Genomic DNA, 18362 nt, shown 5'->3' on the forward strand with positions numbered 1-18362 from the left:
TGGAGACAAAGGAGAGAGAGACAGAGAGAGACAGAGAGAGAGAGAGAGAGAGAGAGAGAGAGAGAGAGAGAGAGAGAGAGAGAGAGAGAGAGAGAACACCTATGCTCATGAGCTTCCAGTTGCAATGTTCCTGCCAGAGAACACAGGCCATCCAGATTGGTCACAGCTCCAGAGAACTTCCCCATCACCACCAGGTTTCCATGGTCTCCCTCTTCAGTCCCCATCCCTTCCACATCATCTCTGCTAACCCCTGCCTGTCTGACCTCTAGGTCTCACAAAGATGGAAAGAGTCAACTACACACTCTTGACTGAGTTCATCCTCACGGGCGTTCCCCACCCTCCCAGGCTGAGGACATTCCTGTTTGTATTCTTTTCGCTGATCTACATCCTGACTCAGCTGGGGAACCTGCTCATCCTCATCACGGTCTGTGCAGACACACAGCTCCATGCTCGCCCCATGTACATCTTCCTCGGTGCTCTCTCCATCATCGACATGGGCATCTCAACCATCATTGTGCCCCGTCTCATGATGAACTTCACTCCAGACATTAAGCCCATCTCATTTGGGGGTTGTGTGACTCAACTTTATTTCTATCACTTTCTGGGAAGCTCCCAGTGTTTCCTCTACACCACAATGGCCTATGACAGGTACCTGGCAATATGTCAGCCCTTGCATTACCCAGTTCTCATGTCTGCTAAGCTGAGTACCTTGCTGGTGGCTGGAGCTTGGGTGGCTGGAGCAATCCATGGAGCAATCCAGGCCATTCTAACCTTCCGCTTACCCTACTGTGGTCCCAACCAAGTAGATTACTTCTTCTGTGACATCCCCGCAGTTTTGAAGCTAGCCTGTGCTGATACCACAGTCAATGAATTGGTGACCTTTGTGGACATTGGAGTGGTGGTTGCCAGCTGCTTCTCCCTGATCCTTCTCTCATACATCTACATCATCCGGGCCATCCTGAGAATCCGCACAGCTGACGGGCGGCAGAGGGCCTTCTCAACATGTGGAGCCCACGTGACTATTGTTACCGTGTACTATGTACCCTGTGCCTTCATCTACCTGAGACCTGATAGCCACAGCATCCTGGATGGGGCAGCTGCTCTCTTCCCCACAGCCATCACTCCTTTCCTCAACCCCCTCATCTACACTCTGAGGAACCAGGAGGTGAAGTTGGCCTTGAGGAGAATGGTAGGAGGGCAAAGGAGCAAGAGTGAGATCTGAAGTGCCTCTCCTCGGTAGAGGAGACAACCAGGTTTCAGCTCACTCTTGTGTTTAGGTTTCCGTGGGGCTCCCTTCTTGGTTTTCCTCATCTGTGTAGCCACATCAGATTCACACAAGGTGGAACATAGATCAAGGGAAAATATAACTTTCTAGAATTATCTTAGTTTCCCCTTCAGACAAATAGCTCCCAGCTACCACAGAAGCAGATAGTAACACTCGATAACCCAACCAAGTTGGTACCTTTGGCATTCTAAACGCATCCAATAAGGCTTTGGTGTCTTGGCCATCATCAGCCAAGACCTTTTCAATAGTCTACAGTTCTCAATCCATGGATGAGATTCCTCTTTGTTGGAGTAATATTTTGTGCACTGTGCAGGCGTGTCTCTGTTAATTCTGCATGGGCAGAGAGCTGAGTGGTGCCCAGATTTTGGTATTGTTATTCTTGTGGATCATCACCAACCTCACATTTTGCAAACCCTCTTCCTCCCTTACTTGCTGATGGGTTTAATAAAGATCTGATGGCCAATAGCTAGGCAGGAAGGGGAAGGTGGAACTTCCGGACATACAGGGTGTTTCTGAGAAAAGAAACAGATACAGGAAGATTCACCAGTGGGACACGGAGGAAGATGAATGTAAACAGGTGCAGAGAGGTGAAGATCTGACCTCATAGCCAGACATAGGCCAGGAATAATTGGACTAATTCATGAGCCAGCTGAAAGTCTGCCAATTTAAAGGCCTAAGCTTTTATAAATAGTGATAAGTCTCTGTGTCTGTATTTAATCACTGGTGGATCCAAGAAGTCCTGCTATACCTCTTGCCACAATATTCCTTACAAACCCTCTTAAATCTTTACTACAGTGGATGGATAATAAATTATTATTTTTAAAAAGCTTAAGTTTGTAGTTAGCAAGACAAAACACTTATCCAAACAATGCAAATTATGCCTATTTTTCCTCTTCTCTGGCTGGTCAGTGTAATTGTTATTGTTGCTATGACTTTAAGAATTAATAACTCATCATTACAATGATCCATAGACCTGTAACAGAATACACATTAAAATGGAATGATTCTGAGCACATTGTCAGTAGACTGTAAAGCCCTGGATTTGGTCCACCAACCCTACCAAAAAAAAAAAAAAGACCAGAAAACAACATGTTCTGTCAACTATGTACAGAACCGAACCACATGTGCAATGTTAGTGAGAATGCACAGTGGAGCACTACGAACAGCAGTATGAAGGCTCCTCGGAGAACTGCAAATAGAACTTCAGCACAACATATTTTCACTCCTGCATTCTCCTAATGCTTCCTACTCCTGTGATAAAATACTGACCAGAAGATGGTTGGAGAGGAAAGGTTTATTTGATTTCGATGTCTTGTTTGCATTTGATCATTGAGAGGAATCGGAAGAGTGACCTGGAGCAGGAGCTGGAGCAAAGCCTGGAGAGGAGCACTCCTTCCCCACTTCCTCTCTACGGATTGCTCAGCCTGCTTTAGTATCCCTCCCAGCACCACCACGCCAGGGTGGTACTGCCCACAGTGAACTGTACCCGCCTCGTCAGTCATCAATCAAGAAAATGCCCCATAGACTTGTCTACAGGCCTGTGTAATGAGACATTTTCTCATGACCCAGTTTGTGTCAAGTTGACAATAAATAAATAAATAAATAAATAAATAAATAAATAAATAACCAGCAAAATACACATATACCCAAACTTTACTAAAAATAAAGCCTCAAAAAGACTACTTCTACATCCGTACAAACATTCTTCAGAGCTCTCATAAGATGAAGGCAACCCAACTGACCATTGATAGATGAGTGAATAAACAAAATGTAGCATACCCATACAATGAAATACTACTCAACCTTATTATTGTTTTTTAAATTTATCTGTATTACCTGTAGGCCCGGCTAGGAATCAATTAAGACACAGACACTTGTTATATATATATATATATATATATATTTTTTTTCAACTTAGAAAGGAAGGGTTTATTCTGGCCTACAGTTAGAGGGCAGAGAGGCAGCTGGTCACATCACATCCACACACAAGAAGCAGCTTTCCCCCCTTTATGCAGGGCAGGTCCCAAGTTTGTGGGATGGTTCTCCCACCCTCCCAACACACACATTTAGAGTAAGTCTTATGATTTCAATTAACCTAATTACGAAAGTCCCTCATAGGCATGCCCAGAGGCTAACACAGTTTGTTCTTCACAGGTATGCTAGGAGGCTTGTCTCTTTTCTTTTCTTTTCTTTTCTTTTCTTTTTTTTTTTTTTTTTTTTTTTTTTTTTTGGTTTTTTGAGACAGGGTTTCTCTGTGTAGCCTTGGCTGTCCTGGACTTTGTAGACCAGGCTGGCCTCTAACTCACAGGGATCCGCCTGCCTCTGCCTCCCGAGTGCTGGGATTAAAGGCGTGTGCCACCACACCTGGCTATAAAAACATTTTTAAATGTCATATTCTGTAAGTCTCTGAGATTTTTGAAGACCCTATCTAGCTATAGAATCATATCTGTTAAACCTAACACATATATTCCTATACTTGACATGACCATGAATTGATCAACTATCAACTGACTTGTATTACTTAATGATCCTAAACAGCCTGTAATAGCACTATCAAAGTATTGGAAGTAAACAACGCATTAATTGAGCTGCATGTTTACAATATCTCACACTTAGAGCAAAAATACAATGTATAAAGAATAACATTAAATTTTAATCCTATTTCAATGTATCAAAATTAAACTTATTTTGCATCAGTATACAAAATTCTATATCCGTGAATTGAAATTAACCTAAATTTGAGGAGTAGATTCAATAATCTACTTTTTGTCCTATCATCCCTAATTATTTCAATATTCCTTTTTTTTCTTTTCAACCACTATCTCCTTACCTAAGAAAGAAAGATAAAGGAAGAGAGAAATCCTTGAGTCTAACCTCGTTTTCTCTCTGAATAAGACCAATAATATCTTATAACCAACTCCCAATGACAATAAACATCTATAGCCCAAGAAAACAACCAAAAACCTACCCAACCCCCCTTAAGGGAAATGGGGCAACTTTCTCTTAAGGTTTCTTCAGGCTGATTTGGGCGAATAATACCTATGTAGGGGCCCAAATAAAATTGAAAAAAAAATGGTTAAACAAGCTAGGAATAATATTTGTAGTCCAGTCTCTAAAGATTGAGAAATTCCAGGCTTTATATAAGTCCTGTGTGGGACAGTCTGAAATGCTGGACAAATTGGGATCAGGAGTCTTTTTTGAAGTTGTCCTGTTCTGATGAGGAACAGCAACTGAAGCACCTGGGGCTGGAACATAAAGGATGCAGGATGTCAGCATCTCAGCACACTGGAAGAATGAATCCTGTCAGGTCTGATCCAGCATCAATGTCCAGTTCTTTTGTTCTGAAAGCATACAATTTCTCACAAACATTACACAGTCCTAAAAGTATTAATATATCAGGTATGCAGGATGCACAGAACAATTAAGGATTGTTCTCTGCTCTTTGCATGAGCAGAAGAAAGACATCCACAAATCTTCATTCATGCCATATGAAGAATGGCATCTAATAATAAATCATGGGGATTCTGTAAGCAACAGGAAGCTTTCTGATGTATTTTTATGCTAATTAATAAAAAGCCATCACACCTGGGGCAGGGCAGATATTAATACCCTAAACTAATTCCCATAGTGGAGCAGGTATGGGATACCTGTCCCAATGCCTTGCCATCTGCTTCTAATAATTTCTATCAAGCTACCTGCCATCTATAATGCCAAATATTTGCTAATGTTCTTCATCTAAGGCAAGTCTCCATCCAGGCCATCCATGAGCTTCTCCTCCATCTAACCCATGGTGGCCTTCTTCTCCTCCCCTCTGGTCTCTCTTCTGGTCTCTCTTCTTCCCAAGATTCTCTCTGTCTCCCCAAGCTCAGGAACCTTAGCCACACCTGTCTCATTTGGCCCAGGTGTGAAGACTTTTTTCAAATTAGCATCAAAATACATCAGACCATCCTCCAACATCCCCTTCCTCAGCACTCACCCCCACCTGCTACTGTCCCCAGACCCACAGGCCATGATCCAGACCTATGGTTTGGGAGCCATCTAAACAGCACATCCGCCAGCTTTACTTAGCCTACCTCCCAGTCAAAGGCAGAGCAGATTCTCACATACAAACAAGAATAAGAAAGAAACCCACATGCCCAGATCAAATTGCAAAAATAAAAAACAATATGATTGAGCAAGATATCACATCTCCCATTAAAACTCCTAATCCTATAGATGTATTCTCTCAGAACCTCAGGACATAGAATTTAAAAGAACAATCATAAATTCTGCCAAGGAATTTAAAGACGACACAAACAAAACATGTTACTGAAGTCCAAGAGAATGACAAAAAGACCTGGATGATGTCCAAGAAAACACAAACACATAACTAAATGGAAATGATGACAACAAGACAGATCTTTTAAATGGAGTTAATAAAATAGATGGAAGGATTGAAGGTAACACAGGCTGAAATGAAAAGCTCAATATCCCAATCAGAAAACTCAGGGGAAAGTCTTGCAGGTAGAATGACTCAAGCAGAAGCTAGACTGTCAAGATGCGAGTATAAAGCAGAGCCCCTAAACTAAATAAGCAAAGAATGCTAAAATTAAAAATTAAAAAAAGTTAAATCAGAGAAGAGGAACATGAGTAAAATGTGGAATAACACCAAAGGACAAGATCTTCTAATTAGACACATGGTTGAGGAATAAGAATCCCAGGTAGCTGGGTGGTGGCAGCACACACCTTTATTTTTTTTTTTTTTTTTTTTTTTTTTTTTAGCACACACCTTTAATGCCAGAACTCTAGAGGCAGAGGCAGACAGATCTCTGTGAGTTCAAAGCCAGCCTGGTTTACAAAGCAAGTCCAGGCTAGCCAGGGCTACACAGAAAAACCCTGTCTCAAAAGAAAAAAATCTGCAATAGTTGAAAGAAAAAGAAAAGCTTTCCATAATTCTAACAACCCTTTTTAAAATCATATAAATAAATACCCAATAATAGAATACAGGAAGCAATACTTCAGACTGATGAGAGGAATAGCACAGCCGAGAGACTCTAGAAAAGAATAAAGAAAGCCATGATTAATGAAGTACGAACAGGACTAAGAATATAACACCAAATAAATGAATTGGTGGCTGTCGACACATACCTTTCAATAATAATTTAAAATACTAAGGGCTGCCAATTCTCCAATCAAAAAACATAGGCTAGAGCCAGGCATGATGGCTCATGCCTTTAATCCCCCAGCTCTTGGGAGACAGAGGCCAGCCTGGTCTACAAAGCAATCCCAGGGTAGGAAAGGCTACACACAGAGAAATCCTGTCTTGAAAAACCAAAAAGAAGGAGAAGAAAAAATAAGAGGAGGAGGAGGAGGAGGAGGAGGAGGAGGAAGAGAAGAAGAAGAAGAAGAAGAAGAAGAAGAAGAAGAAGAAGAAGAAGAAGAAGAAGAAGAAAGGATTCCAAGCAAGCGGAATCAAGAAGCAAACAGGCGGCTCTCTGCTCCTCCCTGTTCCAGAGACAGCTGCATCTTCTCCTGCAGTGCCAGCCTCATCCCTTGACATGATGGTGAAGGTCAGAGTAAATGGATTTGGCCATGTGGGGCACTTGGTTACCAGGGCTTGCTTCTTATCTGGCAGAGTGGAGATTGTTGCCATCAATGACCCTTTCATTGACCTCCACTACATGGTCTACCTGTTCCAGTATGACTCTACCCATGGCAAGTTCAAGGATCAAGGCTGAGAACTGGAAGCTTGTCATCAACGGGAAGGCCATTACCATTTTCCAGGAGTGAGATCCCGCTAACATCAAATGGGCTGATGCTGGTGCCGAGTACATTCTGGAGTCTACTGGTGTCTTCACCACCATGGAGAATGCCAGAGCCCACTTGAAGGGTGGAACCAAAAGGATCATCATCTCTGCCCCTTCTGCCGATGCCTCCATGTTTGTGGTGGTGTGAATCACGAGAAGTGTGACAACTCACTCAAGATTGTCAGCAATGCTTCCTGCACCACCAACTGCTGAGACCCCCTGGCCAAGGTCATCCATGACAACTTTGTCATCTTGGTAGGGCTCATGACCACAGACCATGCCATCACTGCCACCCAGAGGACTGTGATGGCTCCTCTGGAAAGCTGTGGCGTGATGGATGTGGGACTGCCCAGAACATCATCCCTGCATCCATTGGTGCTGCCAAGGCTGTGGACAAGGTCATCCCAGAGCTGAGCCAGAAGCTCATTGGCATGGCCTTCCATGTTCCTACCCCCAACGTGTCCATCATAGATCTGCATTGCAGACTGGAGAAACCTGCCGAGTACGATGACATCAAAAAGGTAGTGAAGCAGGCATCTGAGGGCCACTAAGGGGCATCCGGGGCTACACTGAGGACCAGGTTGTCTCCTGAGACTTTAACAGTGACTCTCACTCTTCCACCTTTGATGCTGGGGCTGGCATCTCCCTCGATGACACCTTTGTAAAGCTCACTTCCTGGTATGACAATGAATTTGGCTACAGCAACATGGTGGTGGACCTCATGGCCTCCATGGCCTCCAAGGAGTAAGAAGCCCCGGACCATCCACCCCAACATGGTGGGGTGCTTATACAAGAGCAAGAGAGAAGTTCTCAGCTGCTGAGGAGTGCCTGTTCTAACTCAGCCCCTGACACTGATCATTTCCCCTCACAGTTTCCATCCTAGACGCAGAATAATGGGAGGGGCCCAGGGAGCCCTACTCTTTTGAATACCGGCAATTAAATTCATTGCACCTAAAAAAGAAGGGGAAGAAGAAGAAGAAGAAGAAGAAGAAGAAGAAGAAGAAGAAGAAGAAGAAGAAGAAGAAGAAGAAGAAGACAGGCATTGCTATATTAATATCTGAGAAAATTAATTCAGACTACAGTTACTCGGAAGAGACAAAGAAGAGTACTTCATTATAATCAAGGGCTCAATCATTTAAGAAAAGATTACGTTCATAAACATATAGGCATCAAATTCTGATCCACCCAATTTCATTTAAAGCACACCAGTAGAATTAAAGACACTAATTAATTCAAGTCCAATAGTAGTCAGTGACTTCGGCACCACTTTCTCCAATAAAAGGTCACCTAGACAGAAGTAAGTAAATAGATTTCAAAGTTAAATGCCATGCTATATCAAATGGACATATTAGATCTTGATGCAATATTGCACCCAAACACCCAAAATATACATTCTACTCTGCAGCAAACATCCTAGTACAGACTCTGAAAGGAGATAGATGAGAGATAGATAGACAGATACATACATACATACATACATACATACATACATACATACATACATAGATTTGAGCCCAAAACAAGAGGCTTGGCTTTTTTGTTTTAGCGTTACTTTTTTTTTTTTTTTTTTTTTTTTTTTTTTTTGGCTATTCATCACTCCTCTTCTAGACACTCCTAGAAAGAAATACTGCAGAAATCAAGCACTTCAAGGTTCTGTGTTCTGGCTGCAGCTAGAGATTCCAGCTGCTGCGCTTGCTGTCGCCTTTGCTGAAATGCTGGTTTGCTGACTATGAAGAGTGGAATCACTCCAAGGAACCGAATCTAAAGAGATCTACTTCTCCTGTTCCCGTTCACCTCTTTTCTCTTCTACCTAGGGTAGGTTGGTTGGAAGGGAGGTATAAACATTAAAGAACCCCAGATAAAGTAGGTTTGAAAGCACACAAGTGCCATGCAAGGTCCCAAAGGAGGAAGGCAGCTGTGACACTTCTGAACCATGACAATGATCAGTAAGGCAAGATAACCATAAAGGTCAGTGAGCGACACTAAACTGCTGGTGGTAACCAATGCTGTCTAAGTGGAAGAAGGAGGGAAATCATGCTGGTACTGGAAACGTAGCCAACTTCCCAAGAATAATGAAGTCACGGACCTTTAGAAAAGAATCTGTCACCACTTTGCTAGCCCAGCATCGGTCCAAACTACACTCTAAATCTTACCCTTAGACCTACAGGAAAGTGTAGCTACCACACTTCATCAGAGAAGTTTCTCTCTATAGTGAATGGAATCCATTCCGGAAAACCACGACAGGACACAGTGGACGGTGAGGAGCTCAGCCCCAATGGATGATATCTGCAGCACCATTCCTGTGTCTATGGGTCAGGCAACCTCACAGGAAAGGGAGACAAAAAGACTTACAGGAGCCAGAATGCCACAAAGTCTGCAGTGAGCATTTCTCTCTTACAAAGGGCGGCACAGACAATGCCTGAATAATCGCAGTAGGCATGCTAACTCAGAGGGGACAAAGTCTCAAGGGTCCCGTTCCTAGGTGAAGAACTAGAGGCAAACGGTGACTGATGAGAAGGAGAGAATTAGCCTCTACAAGGCTTGAGACCCAAGTTGGCTTCCCAATACGGAGTGATCACCTCTGGAAACTACTTACGCACGAACAACAAAAATAGAATCAACATGACGTATTTATATATTTGTCCATACATGTGTGTATATACGTGACATGGATGTAACAATAAAAATCAAAGAAAAGGAGGCTGGCTGAAAGTGAGACTGAGAGAGAGCACGGGGAGGGATGAAGGGGAGAAATGGAAGTCATGTAATTATATCTTAATTTAAAACATTTTAAAATAGTTAATAATTAATTTAAAAGGAAATATCTTAATTATCCTGGTGATGAAAAGTCAAATATGAAGGTTTGAATGAGAATGGCCCTTATAGGCTAATATGTCTGAATGCCTTGCACCCCATATATGGAACTATTTGGGAAGGGATTAGGAAGTGCAGCCTTGTTGGAGAAGGCATGTTACTGGGGGGCGGGGGGTGAACTCTGAGGATCTCAGAAAACTCAAGCCATTTCCAGTTTCCTCCCTGCCTCATGGCTCTGTCTCAAGATGTGAGCTCTCTCAGCTACTTCTCCAATGCCGTGTCTGCCTGCTCTCTACCATATTCCCAGCACCATGGTGTCTATCACAGCAATAGAAAAAGTACAAAAAAAAAAAAACCCATATTCTGGTGATACAAAGTCAGGTTTGTGGTTCTCTTAGATTATAAGGATCTATCTTAGCACTGCAGTGATTCAAAGAAAGTTTAATTTCATAATATGTAAATGTGACACTTAAAATCTAAAACACTCTTCAAGCCAGGCATGGTAGCAATGCATGCCTTCAGTCCAGCACTTAGGAGGTGGAAGCAGGTGGATCTCTGAGTTTGAGACTAGCCTGGTCTATAGAGCTGGCTCCAGGACAGCCAAACATATGAAGAGAAGAATATCTCAAAAAAAAAAAACTACACACAGTTTTGTTTTATTTTGTTTTTTGTTTTGATTTTGAGACAGGGTTTGTCTGTGTAGCCTTGCCTGTCCTTGGCTCACTTTTGTGGGCCAGGGTGGCCTCAAACTCACAGTGGTGCACCTGTTTTTAAAAAGCCATTCTTGAAGGGCTGGAGAGATGGCTCAGTGGTTAAGAGCACTGTCTGCTCTTCCAAAGGTCCTGAGTTCAATTCCCAGCAACCACATGGTGGCTCACAACCATCTATAATGAGATCTTGTGGACAGTCACACATGCAGGCAGAACATTGTATACATAATAAAATAAATAAAGAAAAAAATTTAAAGAAGCCATTCTTGACATTTAATAACTATGATTCTGTCTCCTCCACCTCCTCCTCCTCCTCCTCTTCCGTGTCCTCATTCTACTCATTCTTAACTTCATCATCTTCATGCTCATCATCATCTTCTTCTTCCTGTGCCTCATCCTCAGCATCCTTCTCCTGCTCTGTTTCCTCATCCTCGCCCCTACCCTCTGCCTCATCTGTCTTATCTTCCCAGTCCATCTTCTACAAAATCTGTTTTGACAGCAAAAAGCAAAAGGAAACCATAGTTAAGAAGTCATCAAGAAGCCAGGAGGAGGTGGTGCACACCCTTAATCCCAACACTCGGGAGGCAGAGGCAGGTGGGTCGCTGTGAGTTCAAGGCCAGCCTGGTCTACAAAGCAAGTCCAGGACAGCCAAGGCTACACAGAGAGACCCTGTCTCAAAAAAACAAAAACAAAGAAGTCATCAAGTCCTGATAAACCCCACAGACCTTGTCCCACCTGGCGTTACAGAACTGGAGAAAGCTGGAGAGGAAGGAAGTCTCCCAGGAGACACATCACACACATGAGTGTTGCCTTCTCACAGGGGGGCTGTTACAACAGTCCCCACACTACAGAGCTCACACACTTCAGTGCCTCTGGGGAAAACAGAGCAAAAACCAACCACAGCCAGCACCACCTTCAGTAACAGCCTCAATCTCCCCCAGTCTTCAAGTAAATGGGAGGAGGAGATCCACAGGTAAGTCAAGTTTCAGTCTCTCAGTCCGCGCCTTTGATCCAGCTAGAACCGAGTCTTCTCCCATCGGCTCCTTACAACAGCTGATGCTGACCCCGTGGGATGCAGAACTCTCTCCAGCAATAGAGAGCAGCCCTTCTCTCAGCCTGCAAACAGACCTTCTTCCCTGGACGCTGGCACCTTCTGATGAGAGTCACTCACCCTTCCACACCTGCCACGGTATGAGTCCTGTCTTTCACAGTCATCTGGAGGCTTCATGGCTAATGCAGGGGGGTGCTAACGAGATAGAGCTCAGGGCTCTCCAACAGTGCCTCTTTCTGTTCCATTCAGTCACGTGACACTACCTCTCCAGCTGTTAAGTGACTCCTCTTTGCATCTTTCTCTGAAGCTCTTCCTCACTGACAACAGCTCACTGGCTGCCTTTAGTGTGAGCCGTGGAGGGTGAGAGTGTCTTGGTGTCTGTGGCGGTTCTAGATGTGCTATTTCTGTGTGGTCCTCATCAAGTCACTTCCCCCAGCTCTACCTACAATTCCAAGGTTAGGCTGGGCAAGTTGGAATCTGGTTGTTGTGTTAGTGGATGTTTTTGAAGGATAATCTTTGTTTTAGATTTATTTCTTTATGTATGAGTGTTTTCTTTGCAGATATGCCTGTGTATCACATGTATGCTTGGTGTCCAAGGAAGTCAGTAAGTTTTGGATCTCTTGGAACTGGCCTTATGGACTGTTGTGAGCTGTCATCTGGTGGCTGGGAATGAAAATTGAGTCCTCTGAAGCAACAAGAGCTCTTAACCACTGAGCCATCTCTCCGGCCCCAAGGGATTCATATATTCTTATAGAAACCACTAGTCTTGTGTATCAAATTTCATTACACATTTTCTGGTTATATATTTACATATTAATTCTACTATAGTCTATCTTTATATTATTATCAGTTTACAAGCCTTATAAAATTCAGAAAATGATACAGGATTATATTAGTCTTCTAAATATAAAGAAATGAATATGTGCTTTGAGTTGGTGTTCAAAAAATGGAATTTTTTTAAGGTTTCTTCATTTAAGCCAGGTGTGGTGGCACACCTTTAATGCTAGGCCCCAGGAACCTGAGGCCAATGGAACACTGTGAATTCAAGTCCAGCTTGCTCTACAAAGAGAGTTGCAAGCATCCAGGCTACATAGAGAAACCCTATCTCAAAAGACAAAAAAGAAGTTTTCTTCAGTTGACAGAAATGTGACCAGAGTTAGAAACATTGTTTCACACTAGGATTAGGCAAAAGTTGCCTGCTGAAACGTTTGTGTGTCTTTTGCCTCCTTAGAAAGCACCTTATACTCTTGACACTGCTAATCTTTGAATGCATACATGCACACACACACACACACACACACACACACACACGGATGCACGCACGCATGCACACACACATGGGTACAGTGCTGGCAGAAGACAGCAGACATCAGATCCCCTGGAGATACTGTTACAGGTGGTTGTGAGCCAATGAACATCAGTTCTGGGAACCAAACTCAAATCCTCTGCAAAATCAGTATACACACACACACACACACACACACACACACACACACACACACACACACACATATAAAGCCAGATGTGGTGGCACACTCCTGGGGAAGCAGAGGCAGATAGATCCCTCTGAATTCAAGACCAGCCTGGTCTACAAAGTGTGTTCCAGGATTTGAAGAGAAGCTGTCTTAGGAAGCAAGCAAATAAATAAATAAACAAAAATAAGATTTATTATCTTTATTTATGTTTACATGGGTGCCTTCCGAGGCCAGAAGAGAACATTGGATCGTCTGTAATTGGAGTTACAGCTGGTTTTAAGTTGCCTTGTATGAGTGCTAGAATCCAAACCTTGGTCCCCTAGTAGAGCAGAGGTACTCTTGGCCACCGAGCCTTCTCTCCTGCGACTCTCCTGTCCTTTTTTTGGTTGGTTGGTTGTTGGTTGGTTTTTTCGAGACAGTGTTTCTTTGTGCAGCCTTGGCTGTTCTGGACTTGCTTTGTAGACCAGGCTGGCCTCACAGCAAGCCACCTGCCTCTGCTTCCCAAGTGCTGGGGTTACAGACCTGCGCCACCATACCAAGCTCCTTTTTTTTTTCCTTACAGCAAGATCTTATGTAGTACTCTCAGATAACCTGAAACTCACTCTTTACACCAGCCAGGCTGGCTTTAAACTCAGATATCTGCCTGCCTTTGCCTCCCGAGTGCTGGGACTAAAGGAGTGAGCCACCACACCGTGACAGAACTTGGGTTCTGATGTGTACTGTCCTCCAGACCTGAGAGGAACCGAGCCCAGAGAGGGATGAATTTAATACAAACCTAATCCCTTGCTTGACACTGCAAGAATCACTCTTCTTGATACAAAATGGAACAGGAAAAAAAAATAGTCCAATTTGTTTCTTTGCATCCTACAAGTGTTGATTGAACAGTCACTACATGTTGGGAACCACACATGAGCACTGAGGCAATACAGCCGAGGAGCAGCTTATAACTTGAATGCTGCTTGCAAACACCATCTCCATAGTTTGCTTTCTGTTGCTGTGATGAAACACCGTGACCAAAAGCAACTTGGAGAGGAAAGGGTTTATTTGGCTTATAAGTTACACCCAACCTCAAGTGAAGCAAAGACAGATACTAAGGCAGAGGCCATGGAGGAAGGATGCTTACTGGCTTGCTCCCCAACATCCTCAGCTTGCTTCTTTTTTTTTTTAAAGATTTATTTATGTATTATTGTGTACACAATGCTCTATCTGCGTGTACACCTGCACTCCAGAAGAGGGCATCCTATCTCATTATAGATGGCTGTGAGCCACCATATGGTTTCTGGGAATTGAACTCAGGACTTCTAGGAAGAGCAGTCAGTGTTCTTAACCTCTGAGCCATCTCTCCAGTCCCCTCAGCTTGTTTCTTATACAAACCAGAAGCACCTGTCCAGGGGTGGTGCCACCCCCAGTGGACTGGGCTCTCCCACATGAACCATTCAAGAAAACACCTCACAGACATGCCCACTGGCAATGCATCAAATAGGATTTCCTCCTTCCAGCCTACACAGATCTAGCCAATGGACAGGACATTCTCCACAGTTGAGTGGAGAGTGGGGTCTGACTTTCACATGAACTGTGGTGCCCCATATTTGACCACATTCCCTGGACGGGGAGGCCTGGTGGCGCTCAGAGGAAGGATAGCAGGCTACCAAGAAGAGACTTGATACCCTATGAGCATATACAGGGGGAGGAGGTCCCCCTCGGTCACAGACATAGGGGAGAGGAGTAGGGGAAAAATGGGAGGGAGGGAGGAATGGGAGGATACATGGGATGGGATAACAATTTAGATGTAATATGAATACATTAATAAAATATAAAATAAATAAATAAATAAATAAATAAGGATTTTCTCCTTCCAAGTAGCTCTAACTTGTGTCAACTTGACAAAAACTAAGCAGTTATAGGAAGTAGCTCAGTTGGTAGAGTGCCTGGCTGACCTGTTGGGGGTCCTGAGTCCAGGCTCCAGCATCACAGTGTACTTGCACACTCCTGTAGCCCCAGCTCTGTGAAAGTGGCAGCCGCAGCCAGGCTTTCACCCTGAGGTGTTCTTTTAGGGAACTCACACTAGGCAAGCCTTGATCACTTGCTTCAAGACAGAAAGGAGTTTTGGATGAGCCAGAATAAAGCAGAATTCAGATTTATTTCAAATGAATAGAATATGGAATAAAGAGATGGCTCTGTGGTTAAAAACACTTGTTCTTACAGAGGACCCAGATTCAGTTCCCCGGACCCACATGGTAGCTAACAACTATCTGTAACTCCAGCTCCAGAGGACGCCATGCCCTTTTCTAAGCTCCAAGGGATCCAAACAAATACATGGTGCATATACATGCATGTAGCCGAAATACTAATACATATAAAGTAAATAAGTAAGTACAATCTTTTTAAGGTAAATAAAAAGCATAGATTAATCTTGGCACAGGCCTTTAATCCCAACACTTTGAAGGCTGATACAGGTAGATCTCTGTGAGTTCCAAGGCTAGCCTGATCTGCACATTGAGCTCCAAACCAACCTGGGCTACATAGAGATTCTGTCTCAAAGAAAGGAAGACACTTACACTTAACATTCTTAGTCTACACTTTCTGTTGCTGCTCTTTGGGGTGGTTGTGTGTGTGTGTGTGTGTGTGTGTGTGTGTGTGTGTGTGTGTGTGTACCACATGTACACGCATGTAAGTCAGATAACAGCTCTGAGGAGTCTGAGTCAGGTCATGTCCTTCCACCATGTTGAGGTGCCGTGCCCTATGCTGGCTCAAGAGCTTTAGGTATTTCCCCTGAGGCGTGCTGCAAGCATGAACGCACAGTACTGCAATGAGCTTTCAAATGCGGATCTGGGGACTAAGCTCAGGTCACCAGAATTTTTCAGCTAGTCCTTCGACCCAGTGAGTCCTCTCACAGAACTACACCTAGGTTTCGAAACAGGATAGTGACACCAACTTAGATTCTTTGAGAGCTGAGAATAAGCCCAGCGGCTAGAGAGCAGCTTCCAATATCGTGTGTTTATGTTGGGCAGCTATTTGTGAAAAAGGAAGTTGAGGATAACAGAAGACTGCTGGGCAGGCAACCGTGAGACACGGTTAAAAGCCACACTCCAGCATTCACAGGAGAGGCTGCGTGTTCCTGAAACAACACTCAGCAATTGTTTTGCAGGTCACTAGAAGTCTCCAGGGTAAAAAGTCTTGATGACAAACTTCGTCCAAAAGTCAGGAAAGTCAACAGTGTAGATTTTGCAGGACAGAGCAATCCCCCATGGCTGCCGCCGTACATTCATAGCAGCTATAGAAGAGTGTGTGTGAGCACAACTATGTGCTGGTGAGCTCTCAATTACAAACCCTCCAGATTGGTCACAGCTCCAAAGAACTTCCCCCATCACCACCAGGTTTCCATGGTCTCCCTCTTCAGTCCCCATCCCTTCCACATCATCTCTGCTAACCCCTGCCTGTCTGACCTCTAGGTCTCACAAAGATGGAAAGAGTCAACTACACACTCTTGACTGAGTTCATCCTCACGGGCGTCCCCCACCCTCCCAGGCTGAGGACATTCCTGTTTGTGTTCTTTCTGCTGATCTACATCCTGACTCAGCTGGGGAACCTGCTCATCCTCATCACGGTCTGTGCAGACACACAGCTCCATGCTCGCCCCATGTACATCTTCCTCGGTGCTCTCTCCATCATCGACATGGGCATCTCAACCATCATTGTGCCTCGTCTCATGATGAACTTCACTCCAGGCGTTAAGCCCATCTCATTTGGGGGTTGTGTGACTCAACTTTATTTCTATCACTTTCTGGGCAGTACTGTGTGTTATCTCTACACTACAATGGCCTATGACAGGTACCTGGCAATATGTCAGCCCCTGCGTTACCCAGTTCTCATGTCTGCTAAGCTGAGTACCTTGCTGGTGGCTGGAGCTTGGGTGGCTGGAGCAATCCATGGAGCAATCCAGGCCATTCTAACCTTCCGCTTACCCTACTGTGGTCCCAACCAAGTAGATTACTTCTTCTGTGACATCCCCGCAGTTTTGAAGCTAGCCTGTGCTGATACCACAGTCAATGAATTGGTGACCTTTGTGGACATTGGAGTGGTGGTTGCCAGCTGCTTCTCCCTGATCCTTCTCTCATACATCTACATCATCCGGGCCATCCTGAGAATCCGCACAGCTGACGGGCGGCAGAGGGCCTTCTCAACATGTGGAGCTCATGTAACCATGGTTACTGTGTACTATGTGCCCTGTGCCTTCATCTACCTGAGACCTGATAGCCACAGCATCCTGGATGGGGCTGCTTCTCTCTTCCCCACAGCCATCACTCCTTTCCTCAACCCCCTCATCTACACTCTGAGGAACCAGGAGGTGAAGTTGGCCTTGAGGAGAATGGTAGGAGGGCAAAGGAGCAAGAGTGAGATCTGAAGTGCCTCTCCTCGGTAGAGGAGACAACCAGGTTTCAGCTCACTCTTGTGTTTAGGTTTCTGTGGGGCTCCCTTCTTGGCTTTCGTCATCTGTGTAGCCACATCAGATTCACACAAGGTGATGGATCACAGATGAAGGGAAAATGCAACTTCCTAGCATCATCTCAGTTTCCCCTTCATATAAACAGCTTCCATCTATCAGAGAAGTAAGTAGTAACAGTGAGACACTCTATAAGACACCAATCGATGCTGTACATGCTGGCTAGCTTTTTTGTCAACCTAACACAAGATAAGAGTCATATGGGACGTGGGAACCTCATCTGAGAAAATGGCTCCCTCAAGCCTGCCATATATTTTCATGATAGACTTATTGATGTTGGAAATCCCCAGGTCACTATGGGTGATACCACCCCTAGGCTCTTGGCCCTGGGTTCTACAAGAAAGCAGACTGAGCAAGCCATTAAGCAGCACTCCTCCACGGAATCTGCACTAGCTCTTGCCTCCAGGTTCCTTCCGTGTTTGAGTTGGTACCCTGTCATGGCACTGTAAGCTAAATTAAATGTTTCCCCACACCCAAAAGTGACTTTTGTCACAGCAACCAGAAACTTAGCTAAGAGACCATACCCAGAAGACTAGCATTCTAAAAGCGTCCCATGAGCCTTTAGTGTCTTAGCCATCTTTGATTAAGTCCTTCTACGATAGTCTACAGTTCCCAGTTTGATACGTACCTCAAGGTATGTTAGACAAGGAACTATGGATGCTTTCCAACAGACCTGACTTGAGACTTCCTAAAGCCACCCCAGGTAGGTGAAGAGAGACGCTTGCCTGCTAAAGTAA

At 44.2% G+C, this 18362-nt stretch overlaps 2 protein-coding genes and 1 pseudogene across 3 annotated transcripts; all 3 read left to right on the top strand.

Moving 5' to 3' along the window:
- Nucleotides 1-280: 280 nt before the first annotated feature.
- On the top strand, nt 281-1222 carry LOC311589062 (olfactory receptor 10G3-like; the record flags this gene model as incomplete). Its single annotated transcript, XM_084767362.1, has 1 exon — nt 281-1222. The coding sequence occupies one exon, from the start codon at nt 281-283 to the stop codon at nt 1220-1222; it is 942 nt and encodes a 313-aa protein (XP_084623488.1).
- Nucleotides 1223-6825: 5603 nt separating this feature from the next.
- On the top strand, nt 6826-7826 carry LOC311589223 (glyceraldehyde-3-phosphate dehydrogenase-like; annotated as a pseudogene). The gene has a single exon. The product of its transcript is annotated as a glyceraldehyde-3-phosphate dehydrogenase-like (transcript).
- An 8758-nt stretch (nt 7827-16584) lies between these two features.
- On the top strand, nt 16585-17526 carry OR10G3 (olfactory receptor family 10 subfamily G member 3; the record flags this gene model as incomplete). Its single annotated transcript, XM_084767361.1, has 1 exon — nt 16585-17526. One exon carries the CDS (start codon nt 16585-16587, stop codon nt 17524-17526), a length of 942 nt encoding a protein of 313 aa, XP_084623487.1.
- Between the last annotated feature and the right edge of the window lie 836 nt (nt 17527-18362).

The sequence above is a fragment of the Acomys minous genome, assembly GCF_964271855.1.
Source record: "Acomys minous genome assembly, chromosome: 18".
Lineage (NCBI taxonomy): Eukaryota > Metazoa > Chordata > Mammalia > Rodentia > Muridae > Acomys > Acomys minous.